The following is a 19,488-nucleotide window of genomic DNA, read 5'->3' as shown; positions in this document are numbered from 1 at the left end:
AGATGAATTGTACGCCTTAAGTGAAGCTACCAACCAAAGAGCTGAATTAATTAAATTAACATCTGAGAATGAACAAGGATACTGTTCCTTTTTCAATACTCTGAAGAACTCTTTTTAGTCTCTTTCTGAAGATCCACCAAAAAAAATAAAATTCAGGTAACAGATACAGAATAAAAAAAGGACCTCTAAAAATGCACCTCTGGTTGGTAGCAAGTCTCCTGGTTAGTCTTCATAGCCATCATTCTTGAAAATGATCACTTAAGGCAGAGAAACATCCCATATATAAAACAAAAAAAATGGAAAATGAACTTTGCATTTAAAAAAAAAAAAAATCTAAAAAAAAAAAAAGATATAAGATAAAATTGTTACCATGTCAGTTACAAACATTTTTCAAAGCAAATCTCTGAATGGACTACTATTCCACACTGTGAGTCTGCTATAAGAATTTAGAAACTGGTGTTCTTCTGCAAGACAGTGGAACCACCTACCGATTTTGGTACTGATTGAAGTATAATACAGTATGGAGTAAGTCATGAAGTTGTAATGTTTTCTGAAAGCACAAAAAAACCCCACAGAAACGAACACAACAATCCTGACTACCTGAAAACACACTCTGTGAATTTGTGACCGAAGACAAAAGCCCAAGCAATGCATAGCAGAAAATATGATATGTAATAGTAGACAGCCACAGACTTTTAGAAGTTCTGTAACAGGAAAAAGTATTTTCCTTATGACATATAGATCGTTTATGACATATATATAAAAATATTGTTCTCTCATGCTGTCCTAATGTTTTTAAATATAGTAGGTGGGTGTGTTCTAGTTTTTAATCAACAGAGATTAAACTTCACATTTACAATTTGGTTCCTAGTTTAAAAAAAAAAAAAAAAAGTGAAATTACTTCTCTACAAAAAAACCTGAATACGTTTCAAAAATGAGAAAACTAATGTTACTTATAAAGTGACAACGAGCTAATGACTTTTAGAGGAAGGAAGATCTGCAGTTTTATATTGTTATTACAATATGAAAGGAAGACTGCATACTGTTACCTGTAAGGTCTGTGTAAATTAGAGTCAATCAAATAAAACAGTAGCTTGGATAAATGCAATATAAACCTTTAGAATAGCATAAAATAAAAATGTAGTAAAGAGTACTAAATTATCAAAATACTTCTTGTCTGGAATACTAATAGAAAAGCAGGAAAGTCATTATGTTTAAAAGAAGAGACAACTTTAATTATATGTATCTTCAGGAACTGTCATATCAGTAAGCTCATTAGCTGCAATGAAAGTTCTTCCTGCTGATCTAAGAGTACTTAAAAAACAGGATTTGTTATACTTCAAAGCAAAAAAGTATCTTTATTCATGTACTGTAACGGTGAATTAAGACCACCTCTAGTAATACAAAAGTAGAAACTAAAACTTCACCACATAATAGAAAAAGCAAATTAAATACCCTGAATTAAACTGGTACCTGGCAAACTGATGGAGCAGCTCATCCTAAATACCACCACACAACACATGAGGGACAACCAGATGATCAGGCCGTCAGCATGGGTTCATGAAAGGCAGGTCCTGCCTGACAAACCTGATCTTCTACGACAGGGTGACCTGCTTATTGGATGAGGGAAAGGCTGTGGAAATTGTTTACCTTGACTTTAGTAAGGCCTTTGACACCGCTTCCCACAGCATTCTCATTGCGAATCTGGCTGCTCGTGGCTTGGATGGGCACACGCTTTGCTGGGTAAAAAACTGTCTGGATGGCCGGGCCCAAAGAGTTGTGGTGAACGGAGTTAAATCCAGTTGGCGGCCGGTCACAAGTGGTGACCCGCAGAGGGCTCGGTCTTGGGGCCACTCCTGTTTAACATCTTTATTGATGATCTAGACGAGGGGATCGAGTGCACCCTCAGTCAGTTTGCAGATGACCCCAAGTTGGGTGGGAGTGTTGATCTGCTCGAGGGTAGGGAGGCTCTGCAGAGAGACCTGGACAGGCTGGAGCCATGGGCTGAGGCCAACTGGAGGAGTTTCCATAAGGCCAAATGCCGGGGGCTGCCCTTGGGCCACAACAACCCCCAGCAGCGCTACAGGCTTGGGGAGGAGTGGCTGGAGAGCTGCCAGTCAGAGAGGGACCTAGGGGGGTTGATTGACAGCCAGCTGAACAGGAGCCAGCAGTGTGCCCAGGTGGCCAAGAAGGCCAATGGCATCCTGGCTTGTGTCAGCAATAGCGTGGCCAGCAGGGACAGGGAAGGGATCTTACCCCTGTCCTCGGCACTGGTGAGGCCGCCCCTCGATTCCTGTGTTCAGTTTTGGGCCCCTCACTACAAAAAGGACATTGAATGACTCGAGCGTGTCCAGAGAAGGGCAACGGAGCTGGTGCAGGGTCTGGAGCACAGGTCGTACAGGGAGCGGCTGAGGGAACTGGGGGTGTTTAGTCTGGAGAAGAGGAGGCTGAGGGGAGACCTCATCGCCCTCTACAGCTGCCTGAAAGGAGGTTGCAGAGAGCTGGGGATGAGTCTCTTTAACCAAGTAACAAGTGGTAGGACAAGAGCGAATGGTCTCAAATTGCACCAGAGAAGGTTTGGAATAGAGATTAGGAAGCCTTTCTTTACAGAACAGGTTGTTAGGCATTGGAATGGGCTGTCAAGGGAGGTGGTGGAGTCCCCATCCCTGGAGGTGTTTAAGAGTGGGGGCGACATAGCGCTGAGGGTAATGGTGCAGTTGAGAAGGGTCAGTGCTAGGTTATTGTTTGGACTAGATCATCTTTAAGGTCTTTTCCAACCTAGATGATTCTGTGATTCTTTGAAACTACAATTGCATAGGTCACATGTCTCTTGCTGCTTGCCTGTCAAAATAATATTTTAAAAAATTACACTTTTTCTTTTCTATAGAATTAACATATTGTAAATGTTTTATGATTTAAAAATACTATAAAATACCTGTTAGCTTCACAACTAACAGACCTTGTCCTGCTCTTAAAGTCTTCCAAGCTATGTTAACAGCTCACGGTATGACAATTACTGGAAAATATTTAATGAAAAGAAAGGAGTAAGAATTTTTCTTCTAAAAGGGATAAAAATGAGTTGCTAAACACTGTAGTGTTTTAATGTTAACCACTCTGAATCAGATATAACTTGAGAGATAAGTTTTAAGAATGAGCAAGTACAAAATAAAAAATATAGAAAGTATGCCACAAATGGGCTGGATAATGAAAGGACAGTTATGTCAAGGAAGAATTCTAAAACAGCATCTTTTAAGTAACTTGTTTTAAGAAACTTGTAGAATATTCAACAATCACTTGATGGTGAACAAACCAAAACCAAAGAATGCATAGTATAGTTCCATTTTGATACAGTGTGTTCAATTTAGAAGTTTTCTGCTAATACTGATCAAATGGCATTTACACATCTTTCAGCCATGTTAATTTTTATTTATAATTTAAAGGACACCTGCAAATAACACCTTTACGTCACATATACGAAATTATTGTATTCAAATAAATTAATATGCAGACAGGAAATAAAAACAGCTCAGTAAAAAAAACAGGCTTGCAACAAAGATATGGGAGAAAAGAATATTCTTATCAAACTGCATTGACTTATTCTTGGGAATTACTTTTTAAAAGTCCTTCAGAGCACAAAGTTCAGTGAAACCATGAAGGGAATGGCATTCTGTCACTTCTACAAGGCCTTAATTTTTGCTAAGACAAAAAGTAGAGAAATAGATTTATAAACAAATACTGGAACAAAATACAACCTATATGGTTCACACGAAAACTGAACATTATATTAGTATAATACAAAACCAGAAAAGAATGATGTACCTCCTCGCCAAACAACTTTGACCTAAAACAGAACCTTCCTATGGGATGACAGGAAAACATCAGGCTGACTTCCTTTCTTCTGTACTACCACCAGCTTGTAACCCTTAGATGTAACTTTTGGATCCAGTGCTTTTCCACATTTACTGGAAGTCTGAACTGTCACCAATAAATACAACACAGGATGGATTATTCTTGTTAAGCACTAAGTACAGTATCTTGGAATGAAAGAGATGCTCTCAGTCCTCAATATGCAAATTCTGTTCTAACACAACCAGTAGTTATACTGGAATAAGCATATTTGACTAGATGATCATCAAGATAAAGGATTATTGATGACATCCCCTCTATCACTCTCCCTAGCAGCCATAATGATGCCTTGTAATATCTGCTGTGTTTTCCTAGCTTGCTGTAGAAGCCTCAATGCAAATCATTCCTGGTAAACTTGTTAGTCTTCATCAGCATACCAGTAAGTTAAACCAGACCAGGTGAATCCATTACAGCAGATATGGCTGATCACAACCACAGATACACAGATTTTTTTGAACTGGCATTTTATTAAGCTCAAGCAAAAATAGCCACTTCATTAAAAAATTACACTGCAAAGTTAGTGCATATTAAATCATCTTGCTTCATAAAAATATACTTCTACAAAAGTACTGAAAGGTTTAAAAAACCACCCATGAGCTGCAATCTTTGGGATCTGCTGGTTTTTCCAAAACTCCAGTGCAGGAGGAGTCATTCAAACCAAAACAGAGTTTTGTAGATAGGGAAACAAGTATAAACAAACACAGTGATACCTAATCTGTTAAAGACATTCTAAGCCTTTGTCTTTTTCATACAGTAAAACTAAAATGCAAAAAACATCTCATAATACACTGAATTCAGTATATAAACTTGAAAACAGTCATTGATGTCCATCCTACAACATACTGAGTGACAGCTCAGATCCATCTAATCAATACTAGATATCCGAAAAAACCCAGAAAGCCTGGATTAAGAGATAATTTTATTTACTCTTTGAATGGTCAGTGGTTTGTATCTCAGAAACTTTGCAGAAGACAATCAGCAGCTTCACATAAGATGACTGTCTACAGTGAAAATAATGGCTTCTAATAAGGAACATTTTAGTTTTTCTAGCTGATATAAAAAATTCAACTAGAATTCAGTCAATAACATACTAATAAGGAAAAAAAAAAAATCAGTGGCCGGTTATGACTGAAAATAATGCATGAAATACAAAATTTGTATACAACAGAATCTCCTCCTATTACCAGTAAAAAGTTAGATGAAGGGCTTGAAACATTTGACAGCTATTTAAAAATATTTGAACTTCTAAGTGGTTATAATGCACCAACTAAAATTGGAAACTTTAAGAACCACGACAGCAGAAAACAAACTCTACGTGAGTGAACACTATCTCAAGTTCTCCATCAGTAGCAGCTTTTGCAAACCTGTAGTTTGTGTCAGGAAGACTGACTGAGGCATAAGACTGATACTGTACAAAGCAATACAGATAAACACTGATATTCTCCAAACTGACATAAACTAAAAAATGATTAACTTAGACAGCCCATTCAATCTTTTTTTCCTGCAAGCAGGACAGTGTTGAGGTAGCATCAATTTCTAACTCCATGCTTAGTCAGTTTAAATTACTTAAGCTGCAATAAAATACGAAGGAGGCACTCTTAATTAAGAAATTAACTGCAAAAGACCTGCTGCTGCTTATGCTGAATTTACCATATTCTATGCTGTCCAATGAAGCAGTAAAAAGAGAAATTTATTTTTCCAGACTTCCAATGCTACTGTTGCATGAAAAACATAGACACAGTGAGGACAAAACTGTTATGATTTATGTTTAGGGAAAAAAAAAATTAAGTTATGTCATGCCAGCCATTCTGCATTTCTGAAAATTAAAAGACATTGAGTTATTGTACTACTCTTACCATATAAAAGACTGAAAGTTGGAAATAGTTTAAGATCTGTTAATAGAAAAGAACTTTTAAAAGATATCTATTTTGGACATTGATTCTAGAATGTAATGGGAAATCCTGTAGCAAATATTAGAGGATTGAGTAACAAATATCTTTAAGACCACTTGGAACAGCTCAAATTACTCATCTGTGATATAGACTATTAATGTCTATTTTAAAAATAATGTTAGTAAAAAATAAGCATCATCTCACATAAAAGACACTGCAATACACTTTTCAAAATCAAAACATTTAGTTAGTTATACAAACCTTTACTAGCTTTATCTAAATGCTGAAAATCCTCAACAAAATTCAGGACATCTTGATAGCTTTCTTCACACACTTCTACAAGAAAATGGAGCAATGTTGTTTTTTGATCTGCTGACTTTGTGTCCTTCAGCTAGAGAGAGAAAAATAAATGTTAAAACACTGAGAATAAGATTACTTCTGACTATTTTGATAATTAACATATATTACTAATTGTGAACTCAAGAAAGGTGAGAACAAACTGTTGAACTGGTACAGCTCTTTTAAAGAAAACCCTAAGTTTAATTTCCTCCCCTGCTAAAAATCCCTATAAAGAACACAATAAATATTTTTAAATTCTATGCAATATTTGAGTTCTGTACCCCAAACCAGTACAAATTTATTTTAAAAATATAATTATTTAAGCGATATAGGAATATTTGCAAAACTGTGAATAGACTCGTGAAAGTGTAAAAAAAAAAAAAATTAAAACCAGAGCTAAATCAGCAAAATCTAACAATACATGAAGCACTCATTCACTCCATGACATGATTTTCTTATGTGTGAAGCTAACTGTAGCCTAATAATATTTATGCAGTGGAAGCTACAACCTCAGCCTGTACAAGTTCTTGTTGTTATCAGTTCTCAATAGGGCAAACAAGAGTTCACAGGCTTCATTGTTTAAAAACTTCAACTTCAAAAATTCTTAAGCACAAACTTTTCTTTTTGAGCCCTTTATACATATAAAATTGCTTTAAGCCTGGCCATTTTAAAACTTGCAGCTACTTGTGTAAAAACATTAACAACTGACAGCTAGCATTCAGTGACACACTTCTGTTGTAGGCTCCCATTTGAGCGAGTCTTTTAAATCATTGGAGAAGCTTTTAGAAATAGAAAATGACATCTCATATGAAAGTGTTCGCTACTTAAAAACTATTTCTGCATAAAACAATTTAACAGAAAAGTATACATGTACATAGGCACATACAAAGTATGCACACACACTAAAGGGCTGCCACAATTGCACGCAGACTTGTACATCTGAATATTGGCGGGAAAAATCTTTAGCACGCTATTACCACTGGCACTAAAAATGTAGAAAACTCATGTTAGTTTGCTTCAACCACAAGACTGTTCTTTATTTTGGTTACCATGAAATGTATATACAAGTGATCAGCAATTATTAACCCTACAAGAGTTACTACAGCAACAACACAGAAAGGAAAAATTACTCCCTTTCCAAAGACAGTTCAAAACCAGACACAGACCTATACGGGGATTGCATCTGATAAAAAACGGAGAGCAAGATTTATCCTCATTTAAATATACATCACTTTTTTGTTAATATATATTAAAAGTTTTCCCCATGGTTGCTCATTTCTTATAAAGAGGTTTTTTCATACTTCCTGTGCTTCCCAGTATCCTCAGAGATCACTTAAAGGGCATTTTATTGATCTTATTTTAAAACCAAATTAGCGTATATTGTTTGCTTTTTCCATACTGTATGTAAATTAAACTGGAGAATTTTAGATGGTCGTAGGTTGATATTTCATACTTCACTGTAAAAAGTCAGTGATTATTTTCAAAGACCAAAATGATACTATCTTAATAAATATGATGAGAATGTATTCTTCCGGAATGTATATCTTTTCCTTCACACAAATGGATTAATAATAATGTGAGACATAATTTTAAAAATAAACAGAAAATGGAACACATATATAGCAAAAAATATTCTAGTGTCATTACTGTATGCAGTGTTATGAGTTACTTCTACTGTACTGGGAATCTCAATGAGAAATGTCTTAATAATTGCAACATCACACAAAATTTCTACAATGTGACACTGCTTCAAACACACGTAGTTAACAAAAGTTAGGGTTTTTTAAAAAAAACAGTATTATAAACATGCATCTAATTTTAATATATGGGTATTTAATAAAAGATTGAGTATACCATATATTAGCATAACAATATCATATCTCTCTTCTGAGAATATGCATGCATGTTCTCTGATGCAGAAATATTACAGTTCAATTCTACATGATGCAGGGAGAAGGCAAGATATGGAACTGTCTTCTGCGAAGTGGGTAGTCCATATAGTTCCCTATATATAGCTGAGCACCAATTAAGAGCATATGAATTGTATATTCTTCAGATATTAGAGAAACCAATAAATTTGAAGGACAGAAACTACTGCAAATTTCTTAATTTCTCAGAAGCCCTACTGAAAACTGCTGTGCAGGCAGTCTGCAATTTGCAGCCTTCTAGTTTTGGGCCTTGAAGGAATATTGGTTTGGGTGGGTTTTTTCCTGTTTCAATACTAATGTTTTTAATAGTTGTTCCAGTTCATTATTCTCAGAACAGAGAAGATTAAGCATTAACCAAGACACTACACATAGTTAAGAAAATCCTCAAAATTAGACATACACAGTTTTACCTCTGTGTTTCCAGACAGTGATCTGTCTGTGTAAGACACAATTTCATAACCACTGAAGGCTTGTCACTCACGGACTTCCTAAACGAGGCCACAATTGCATGAGGTAAATTAGGAATTGGTGACTAGTACCCTGATACACACAGGATAGTAAATGCAAACTCTGTGATTCTCTCACTGAAAATCTGTCAATCTTCAAAAGAACAAGTAGTTGACTGTAGGTTGTACTTGTCCTGGGATATCTAGTAGCAGAGATCTGAAATTTTGCAGACGATCTCTAGGGTGGCCATAGCTGCTCTGCCTCTCAACAAAATCTGTAATAGCTGGAATTTCTTTCCTAAGCATAGAATGGTTTGGCTTGGAAGGGACCTTTAAAGATCATCTAGTCCAACCCTCCTGCCATGGGCAGGGACATCAATACACTCATATTCATCAACCATTAAGGTTGCATTATCATCACCCTAGAAAAGTTTTTAAGCACTGTGGTCTGATATTTACAGACTAGCACGAAGTGATGCCACATCAAATATATATGAAAACTTTGTCATTGGAACTTCATTTTTTTTACTTACACATTTCTTATGTAAATGAAACATATTGACTACCATGATATATGTTTATGCATGAACTAATAAAGTCCTGAAAGCAGTAAACCAGTATCACCATTTTTAATCCCATAACATGATACAATGTAAAAATTACACTGTACAAAGCATTTAGGTAACAGGGAGCAAATTGCCTTTGTTGGCCCTTATATGTTTGCATCAACTTCACCTACAGACTATTGATGCTGATCAGCATTTCTCTTGAGCAAAAGGTTGGACTAGATGTCTACTGACATCCCTTCCCACGTGAATTATTCCATGACTCCAAGAAAATGCACACACTTCTCAACAAGTTAACTAAAATACTCTATTCAAAATATTACTTATTTTAGCTCTTAATTTGGCCACATGGAGACTCTCTGAGGACTATTAGTATACCTGGATTTCAAAAGCTTTCCACAGCCCTCTTCACTATCAAGTTCCCAACTACCTTTGGAGTTAGAAAGCTTTCTTAACTTTTAAGCAAACTACTTTTGTTACTAGCAAAGCCAACTATTCCATCTGCTACTTTAGCTACACAGAAAACAAATGTTCTTTGCCATAAACTAATAACAAAAGGACAGTGTTATGTCCTCCTCATGTTCCTCTCCTTTCTTTTCTAAACTAAATACACAAAAACGCTTTTTTCTGTTTAGAAAAGTTACATATGACTATCATCTGGATTCTCACCAGTTAGTCTATATATTTCCTGCAGTAATTCAGACAAGACTTCATTTAAAACTTTATCAGCACCAAGTAAGCAACAGATATTTACCACCTTTATAACACATAGAAGGTCCATTAAAAGAGACATTTTTTCTTCTCCAACAGAATGTCGTAACTTTCTGTAAAGCTAAATAACCTCTAAGCGTGCAAATCTAAGCAACTATGAGATCCTAGATTATCAAACACATTTAATGCCAGAGCACTGCAGAGTTATCCAGGACTTAAAGCCCATTTGCTAGAATTCGGCCGAGCCATTCACTCCTTACTTTCATTATCTGAACACATCAGTTCCCTTTCCTATGTGTAGTACTTCATAGTAGCCTTCAAAATTTTCATCTTCTACATCTTAAATTATTTCTCCAAGGTAACTTTTGAATGTTGATCCTGCTCTGCAAAGTGTCTATAATAATTACCTCCATATTGTTTTCATAAGTACATTTCCTTTTTTGTTGCCTTGTGCATTAAAAATACAGAGAATATAACCAGACCTAGAACAGATTCTTGTAAAATCATATCTAGGTAAATGCAGCAAATTAGAGAACCTTTAGTACCTTCCTTCTGAATATGTTTCTCAACAAATTGTACTTTTAACTCAATAATTTCATCTACACTGTATTTCTCTAGATGGCTGATGCATGCTTAAATGTTTACTTTAGACGAGGGAAGATATATAATTTATTCTCTATGAATATTTAAGTTATAGGTTTCGCATTCAACGCTCGAGAACCATAGTGAAAGAATCTTCTGAAACATGGCTAAGGGTAATTATTTTAAAGAACGTAGAAGTTAACATTTTATTTTTTCTTGTGTAAAAAGATAAAGAAGCTGAGACAAGACAAAGAATACATACAAACTTCCAAATAATTCCCTTCTCATAAGGACTACTACATATATGTACACTCTCTACATACAGATTTTTCAGTGACATCCCAGAGGGCACAGGAAAAAAATAACAACACTAAATCAGGGGAAGGCAATTACCATTAGAATCTATTATAAAGTAACACTCAGGAAAGTACATATGTCTTCTTGTATATACCTTATATAAAAGTTGAAAGAGTGAAAATGTAAGGAAAATTAGAAGAAACAGGGAACTGATGAAACTGAGCGACAACAAAAGAGAAGTCGATAAGGAGAAAATTTATGTAAATGAAAAAGCATAACTGTATTAAAACAGATTAAAATGTGACAGTCTTAGAAGTGCTTAGACATGTAAGACTACAATATTACTATGATCGCAGTGATATGGTCCCTCCATAATCATATTTATCTTGTTTGGGGGGGGGGGGTGTTATGATTCCCTCAAAATGGAATCTTCTGAAAGTTTAAATGCAAGCCAGTCTCAAGATGACTGTACATTGATTAGCTATATTGTTCAAACAATCAACTAATGCTAAGAATTATGAAATTAACAAAAAGAAAAAAAGAATTAACTGCAGGAAAAACAGCAAAATAGAATATTTAAGTAGCACAATAAAAACAAATGAAAAAGTGATTACAATACTCAACATGGACATTTCAAAACTCACTTTACATAGGGAACTGAGATTATATCCAAAGGTCTGTGCATTCCGAGAACCTGCATTCATGTAGTTTCCCATTAACAATACTAGTTCCAGCAGCTTGCTAAAGCTTTTACTCTTCTTTATCTCTTCACAGGCAGCACTGACAGCCATGATGTCAGGTTTGATGTTGTTCACCTGCTCCTCAAACTGAAGCTTAAAAAGAATAGCACTGAGCCGTGGCCGTAGTCTCTTCACGTTGCTCATCTGATTGAAAAGAAAATAGGAGATTTCCTTTAAAATTCATGGTACACTTTGGCACTGTACAAATGCATACAATCTGAAATGATTTATTGGTGTGACAGGCTTGAAGAAGCAATATATCTGCTATAACTGATAGCAAATGAACGAATGAATGAGAGACACTTGGGTAAGCAACTGAAATCCCATCTTGTGGTTAATACGAACTGCCCCCATCCTTTCCCAATAACTAGTATGTGTAAGCAATAAAAGATAAAGTGTCATCATATATCACATCTGTCAACTCATATACCAAATCCCATAAAACTAATACAAGTTTATGACCCAGTAGTTGCAAAGTAATAAAAGTCGTTCACAGATTTTGTATAACTCCGGACATACCAAAACAAGGCAAATCTGATTTTCTGGTGCAAATATTTAAAAGCTGATTTCAATAAGAGCTTACTGTAAACTTACAGGAAAATAACAGTTTTGAAAAATCTCAGCTATAAAACACTTATAGCATATGTTAATATTTACCAGTATTCATACCCCACTATACTCCTGTATACTAACCTTATACAGTTAATCATGTAAAGCAGAATGCTCCCAGGAAAACAGTAGCTTCTGTAGAACATATGCAGACTTGGCTTTTTCTACAGTTTACTGATCAGGCATTTTCAACAGAAGTTTCAATGTCCCCATACAGCTTAGGTCACTGAATTCCCAACCCAGAGATACTTTGCACGTTACTTACTATATCCGAATAAGACTCCAGATTTTATTTCTTCTTTAAATTAAGGAACATCAAATGCATTAAATAAATTAAATTCCTCCATCTCTAAAGTTTCCAATGCACTATTCACCCTTCCAACTCTGACACAGAAATCTTCAAACATACTTTAGGTTTGACATCACATACAACCCCAGAAGCTTTCTCCCTACCAGACTTTATGTTCCTTGCTTTCTCCTTCTTCCAAAGCAGAAATCATGTGTTTTTTCTCCCTGCTGTGGTTCTGTTTGCACATGAGAAACACTAGTCTCAAATTCTTCCATGAGCTTCTTCCCTCATTTTTCCCTGTCTCTGTTTTCTCACGAATTTGATGAATTCCATAAGACCTTCTTCCCCATACTTCTTTTTTTGCCTTCTCAAGGCAAGATTCAAGTCAATAATCCCTTGACAATTCCTGAAATTTTAAACTAGGTTTTGGGTTTTTTTGAATATAAAAAACACAGGTTATGGTTTCCAGCTATCAGTACTTCTCAATGCAAGAAAATCAGCAATAATAGATTGAAACCGTAAAAGTTTGCCTTTCAATTGGAAGTATCCCCCTCCAAACCACAGTGCTACTTAAGGTGTACAGAATATTTTTCAACCCCTATCTAGTCTATCAGTGTGGAACAGCTCTGACAGTGCAATGTTCACAAGTCGTCTGGTGCTGATTATCCCACAGTAGACTCAGTGAAAAGGATAATGGTGACACTCTTCATCTATTTCAGTGTAAAGTCAAAGAAGCTACCTTAAACTGATACTGAAGGCTGTCTAATGCAAAGGGTTTGATATAGAAGCAGAATAGGATGGAGTTTAGAGTCTATTTTACTGGTTTTACTGTGACAGTGGTAGAAAATGAATTCAGGTAGGCTTAACATTTTATGCTACTAAACCACTTCTGCAATGCCTGCCTAGCAGTGCAATCACCTGATGATGATCCAATGAAGTAAGCACACCATTTGCATTTTAGTTCAGATAAGAAATCTTGAATAAAATAAGCAATCCTTTCCACTAACCACACTTCGGTTTTCATTGCAGAGCATACAAACAGGATGCTTTTCAGATTAAACTAGTTTGAAAATCAACTGCACTAGCTTTAGTACACAGACTGCCTCCAGCCTAGTCCTAAAGTAAAACACTAAAATGTATATAGTTTGAATCTTAGCTCAGTATCAACTGTAGGCACATATGCAGCACTTATCATACACCAAATAGCATCCAATAGTGTGGCAAAATTCTTACTTAAGAACAGGTAAGCAAGGATAATGGGACGTGAATTTAAATATGGCATTTCACAGTGAAACAGAAACAGGACTACCTAAATTCTACCTAAAATGAACATAGTGCTCTTACAACTTCATACCTAATTTAAGAATACCTAAAAGTATATTAAGGTACTAGACAGAGGCAAATGTGACAAAGTTCTTCTCCCAGCTCCATCAGGAAGAATCAGTATTAATTCCTTTTCCTCAAACAATTAACTTACTAGATTTATATATATAATACTACTTCTCAGCATATTGAAAATAATATTCTTAGTTTTAAATTTTGTTCTCTGTTCAGCCATGAAAAATTTGAGACTAGACAAGACAAAACACAAAATTCCATTGAAATTATCCGTATTTTTAATATTTGTCCCCACTCAGGGTGCACGAGAGAAGATCATTAATATCAAACCATGAGAACTAACAGAATAAAGTGTAAACTGAATTGATTTTAAATGATACCAAACTCAAGATACTACAGAACCAGCAGATGATGCATTGTTTATTGATTCTTGGCTTCTCAGACAGGCAGATTCTTGAAACTGAAATAATCAGGTTCTTTAGATCACAAAGATGTGTTGCACAAACATGAGCAAGCACACATGCAAATGAAAGATGCAAAGTTTTCATCGGAACCAGTTGAAATGCAACAAATTAAAAAGTTTTGTACATAAGTCTTATGGCTGGATACAGAAATACGTAATTATTAAAATCAGAAACAGCAGCACATGCCAGAAACATAACAGAAATGCCACTGAGTTTTTTTTATTATTGTTTTTTAAACACTCTGAAATCCATAGTTCATGTACAATAAATGTTGCTGGTACTATTTGTTTACCTGTTTGATAAGTCAATAATTGAGAAGAGAGGAGATGGAGAGTTACCTTGGCTCCCCTATGGCTTCCTTTGTGATATGCAGTCTACAAATATATTGAAACTGTAAAATCCATACACCTTATCACAAGAGATGCTTTAAGAGATGTTTTAAGTGTTGCAATGTTGAGAGGCTTATGTCCATGCCCTATCTTTTCTATAATCAGCATATAAGTACATAAGTCGACTTATGTCCTTATAGGGGAATCCTGAAAACAGACAATCCAAATAACTAAAAAGGGAAGTTGAAGTACAAAACTAAAGAGTGAGCAGGCTACACACAACAGAGAACTCAGTGTATAGGTAATGAACTGTTCTATTTTTCAAGTAAAAGTCCACAAGAATATTCTAACTATGTGCAAGTCCAAATGGGAGCTGACAGCTGAGTTGTGCTATCCAGTAGTAGCTCTCACAGTCGTTTATCCAACAGCAATGAGGAGTTTTTCTCCCAAATACAGCATAAATCAGAAGGCACCTGCAACAGTGGGATATCTGGTAAACGTGTGCTTTCACTGTCCACTTTGCGGATGTCAAGTAAAGGAACATGTCTCAGAAGTTATACTAACGTTAAATTTTCATCACTGAAATGTGATTCATTCTTACCATAACCTCATAGAGAAAAACACTGCAAGGGTTCTAGTTTCACAATATACCTGCCTTAAAGGATCAACAGTGCTGAGGCTGTCACACCACCTGAAAGTGTTCCCATCCAAAAAGTAAAATATAGGTTACAGGCAAGCCGACTGAAAGAGTAAACTGGAAGAGTATCCCCTGTGGAAAATATATGGTTTTTCAACACTGCAGCATCAGTGAAACAGAGTGCATAGTTAAAAAGTGTGAATTCCTAACACTTATCTTTAGACTCAGACACTTGAAAAGCAGAAAAAAATTTTCAAGTAAGGAATAACTGATACTTAACGGACCTTTTATCACACTTAAAGAAGAAAAAAGAACACCCTGCTCAATTTGAAATGGGCTATCAACATGCCCAAATCTTAGTGAAGACCACCATCATTCTGGAAAGATCATTTTTTCAGTGTTGTCAGTCCGCAATAATAGTTTTTTTGTTGAGGTGTTTTTATGGCTATGTGGAAATAACACATCTTTCTTTACATTGACAAACTCTTTTTCCCAGAGAAATTATAATAAAGTCCAGAACTGCCAACTCAAAATTAAAATTACCTACAAGAAATCAGGTGATCTTTATACTTACAAAGTGGATACATGTACATGCTAACAATTGAACTGAACTGACTTTTCACCTTACTAGCACTGATAGAGGGCACACCCTGCTTCTTTACTTCTTCAGCTTGAATTATAAACATCTTGAATTTGCACCACTGAATTATAAACATCTTGAATTTGCACCACTGACTCAATTTCTTGCAGATCCAAGATTTTCCTAAAGTATATTCAGGACAGAAGAAAAGGGAGTATACTATAAGTGACACAGGGACAACACCTATCTATTACCTCCTAGCTGCAAGCTCTCTTGTCTTGTGGATGACAGTGCATTGATGTACAGTGTGGAGAATTCCTGGTACTGTTTTTTATGGCATTCTGTTCAACCAAGATGGACTAGCAAGGCCAGTCTGCAGATCTCAGAAATAGGTGCTCGCCTTGTGAATACTCCAGAAGTCACCTGTCATGAAATACATTCAAAGTGCCAGTGGGGGGCTACAACACAGCTGTCAAACTAAGCTGAGTTTACAGTTATCATGCTGAAATTCAGATAGGTATGTTCTACTATGAAAAGAAAGAGGTAATTCTTTTCTCTTATCCAAAAAATACAATTGGATTTAGTGTTATCTTGATCAGAATGGAATGAAGAGACAGCTGTTTCTCCAAACTGAGTTTAGACAAATATATTTTCCTAAAAAGGAATCATCCAAGAGTGGGAGGGTCTGAATTTCCCAAATTCTTCTATTTTTAGCAGACCTAACAGGTGTCAGAACAGCTCTGTTCATTAAAATGTACATATGGAACAGTTGCTACCAGACTGAAAAGCTTTTCTCATGGGAAACCAAGTCAAGAGTTTATTACAGGTAAAAATCCTCTGTAAAACCTCTAATTCATCCAGATAGCAAAAATAAATCAATTTACACCAGAAGTCAAGGGCAGAAGTCATTGAGGAATTTAGAACAGAATAATATAATTTCAAACCAAATGGAGAAAAGTTTCTAAAAGTAACACAGATCTAACTGTATTCCAGAAGGAAAAATCTATTCATCTTAGCTCTAAAATAAATGCCTCATCTTCTGTCTGGCTACTACCAGGAATCCACCTCCTAATGAAAAGTCAGTCTGCAATATTACTTTGAATATCCCAACATACAGGCCATAAAAGTACACACAGATGATCAAGGTCTGGATGGGAATGTCTGAAAACCACGACAGCAGGTTTAGTAGTACTTTCCATCAGGTTGAACCACCATAACAACTCCAACATAAAAGTGGAATTTGATGCTACGTAATTATTTAAGCAAAACACAGTAGTAACAGATCACAAAAGCAGGTGATTATGATGTCTTTGATGTGACAGACATGACCCATTTCAAAAAAGGTCAGATCTCTAGCACGTTCATATGTAGCACAGTCTTCTCTCCTGTTCCTCAGTTCTACAAAATGATCACAGCGAAAGTAAATCCTAAAGCACTTGGGCTTCAAAGGAACTGAATTCGGCTCTGAAGTCTGAAGCTGTAACAGGTGAAATATCTGCATAATAATTTCAAGCTCTAGGGATCTAAGAGGTACTGACTAGCCTCAAGATTCTTTCAGCACAGCCGCCCTACATTAGCCAATCATTTGGATGACTCACTCAATTTAGGTGGCTAAATTCCAAAAACTCTTAAAATTGCTGACAGTCAAAATGGCGGGATCATGTACTGACCACGGTCCTTACTCAAAACAGAAGTGTTTTTCCTAAGATGTTCAAATCACAACATGAACAGAGGACTGCTTAATTTATAGCAAAGCAAAAGCAGCAATCAGATTCAGGGCAGGCTCTTGAGACATTTAGAGGAATCTGTCTGGAAGCAAAAGATGAGGACCCTTCAGAGAAACAACATAATTGATCTGAAGCTGTAGAGATATATGTGCCAAGAAGAAAACTGAAAGAGATAGCCTATGTGTATGCTAGAAGAAACAATCAACCACTTCCAGACATCTGAATTAACATCAGACAACAACAAGAGAATTTTTTTTTTCAGCCTATTCTTTAGATTAGCTACCCAAATAGTTTTACTGGAACTGAACAGGGATAAGAGTGAGACCTGCCAGTACTGAATCTTTTACAGGAACATTCCTCTATGATTCAGCATCACAATCTTTCAGTAATACAGAAGTAACATAATCTAATCCAATCCAATGGCAACTGCAAACACTCAGATCAGTGCAGATCACAATGGCCATCTTCAGAAGATATTTCTGGAGCCTGATTCTCCACCTATCCAGGTTCAAGGTTTGAAAGACACCAACATTATAGGACTTAAGGATGTTCTCCCTCTAAACAAGATAAGTAACTTGACCGCAATTTGTCAAAAAAAAAATTTAACTGTCATAGATGTCATATAATAGAAAGTTAATCCTTGGACTAACACTCCTGGAAAGGCTGGAATTACTGATAGTGAACACTGACAAGGCAGAGCAGCAGATTCACATGACTTCTAGAAGACAACAGAAGAAGGTTTACAGACAGAAATTAACACAATCAAAATGTCTCACAGCACAGACACATCTCACCACTTCAGGATTTAAAACAAACTGAAATGTCACTAGGTATGGCTGGGCCCAAGCATCAGATATTAGGAAAGGCAGATATAGTGACAGTAAGATGTTTTCCACACAACAGTGAAAAACATTAACACGTTCTGAGTTATCCTCAGCGAGGACATACAGGTGAAACCATCAGCTGAATATGAAATTGATCGTTTTAAGTGTCTGCTGAATTATTTAAGACAAACTAGCCTTCATCAAGCCTCACTCTAATCTTCAATTTACTCTAGTGAAATCTTTTCCTTTGGTACGAACTCATTAAAAACACATCCATCAACGAACAAGCTGTGAAGCCACATGAGGATTGCTTGCCAAATTTTATTTGGGTTAGCTATCAGTGTATTTCACAGGGTCTGGGCATTAATTATTTCCGAAACAATATTTCAGAATTCCCTCAGTTTTGTCTTTGAGTAAATAAAAGCAATCAAGGAAAAATTTGTTTCTTTTATTTTTTTTCCCCTTACAGACAATATGGGAACATATTTCCAAATATCTCAAATTTTAAGGAAAGAAAGGAAGCAGGAGCTATCACACATGGCTCTTGAGACACTATTCTCAGGTGTGAGACTGCTAGTAGTTACCTACATCCAAGGTCAACTATCCACTAATAGCATCTTGACAAGTATTGGCAACTTTTTACATCAGAAGTGATTAAAAAAATGTCAAAATTATGTTTTTTAATGGAATTTTATTGATGGATTTAAAACCATATTAATAAATTAAATATGCCCAGGATATTTTTTATACCACTAAGGATTACAGGCACTAATGAGTCTACATGCTTACTATTGGATTCAGTTTTCTTCATGCAGCATAACCAAATCAGAACTACTTTTGGGAACGGTTCCTAGTGCAACAGGCAGTTAACATATGTTGGCATGGATAGGTCTGACACTTTAGTATTGCTGTGCGGGCAAGAGAGTGGGGAGAGGTGGAGGTGTGCTGCTGGGGAGTTGGTGGTGAACTACAGTTACAGAACATTTTTAGCTGGAGCAGCAAAGAAAGACTAGCCTATCATAACAACATGCAACTCTCTAAAGAATCAATTATATTTTGAGTATTCTGGTACTAATCTATACAAACTGCATCCCAGAATAACATGGGGAGGATGGGGCCAAAGATCTGGAGCCACCTGATACAGAACCAAACACTGTCATGCATTCTGTGCCTCCAAAAATGACTTGAGATGTCAGTCCCAAGAGGTGCAGGGATGCCTGCTCGACACTCAAGTTCTGAAGAGCTGGGACATGCTTATACACAGCTTCCCTATGAAAAAATGGA

General features: G+C 36.0%; 1 protein-coding gene across 2 annotated transcripts in view; it reads right to left on the bottom strand.

Moving 5' to 3' along the window:
- DIAPH3 (diaphanous related formin 3) overlaps window positions 1–19,488 on the bottom strand; it is a 255,321-nt gene that overhangs the window by 104,819 nt on the left and 131,014 nt on the right. For both annotated transcript variants that reach the window (XM_074912215.1, XM_074912225.1), the window contains 2 exons: window positions 11,312–11,551; window positions 6,060–6,189 (listed from right to left, as the gene is read on the bottom strand). In XM_074912215.1, coding sequence (XP_074768316.1) covers window positions 6,060–6,189; window positions 11,312–11,551 — 370 coding nt within the window. The remainder of the gene's footprint in view (window positions 1–6,059; window positions 6,190–11,311; window positions 11,552–19,488) is intronic.

This window comes from Athene noctua, chromosome 1 (genome assembly GCF_965140245.1).
Source record: "Athene noctua chromosome 1, bAthNoc1.hap1.1, whole genome shotgun sequence".
NCBI classification, from domain to species: domain Eukaryota; kingdom Metazoa; phylum Chordata; class Aves; order Strigiformes; family Strigidae; genus Athene; species Athene noctua.
The sequence above is the reverse complement of the archived record's forward strand: the minus strand, read 5'-3'. Positions and strand labels throughout refer to the sequence as shown.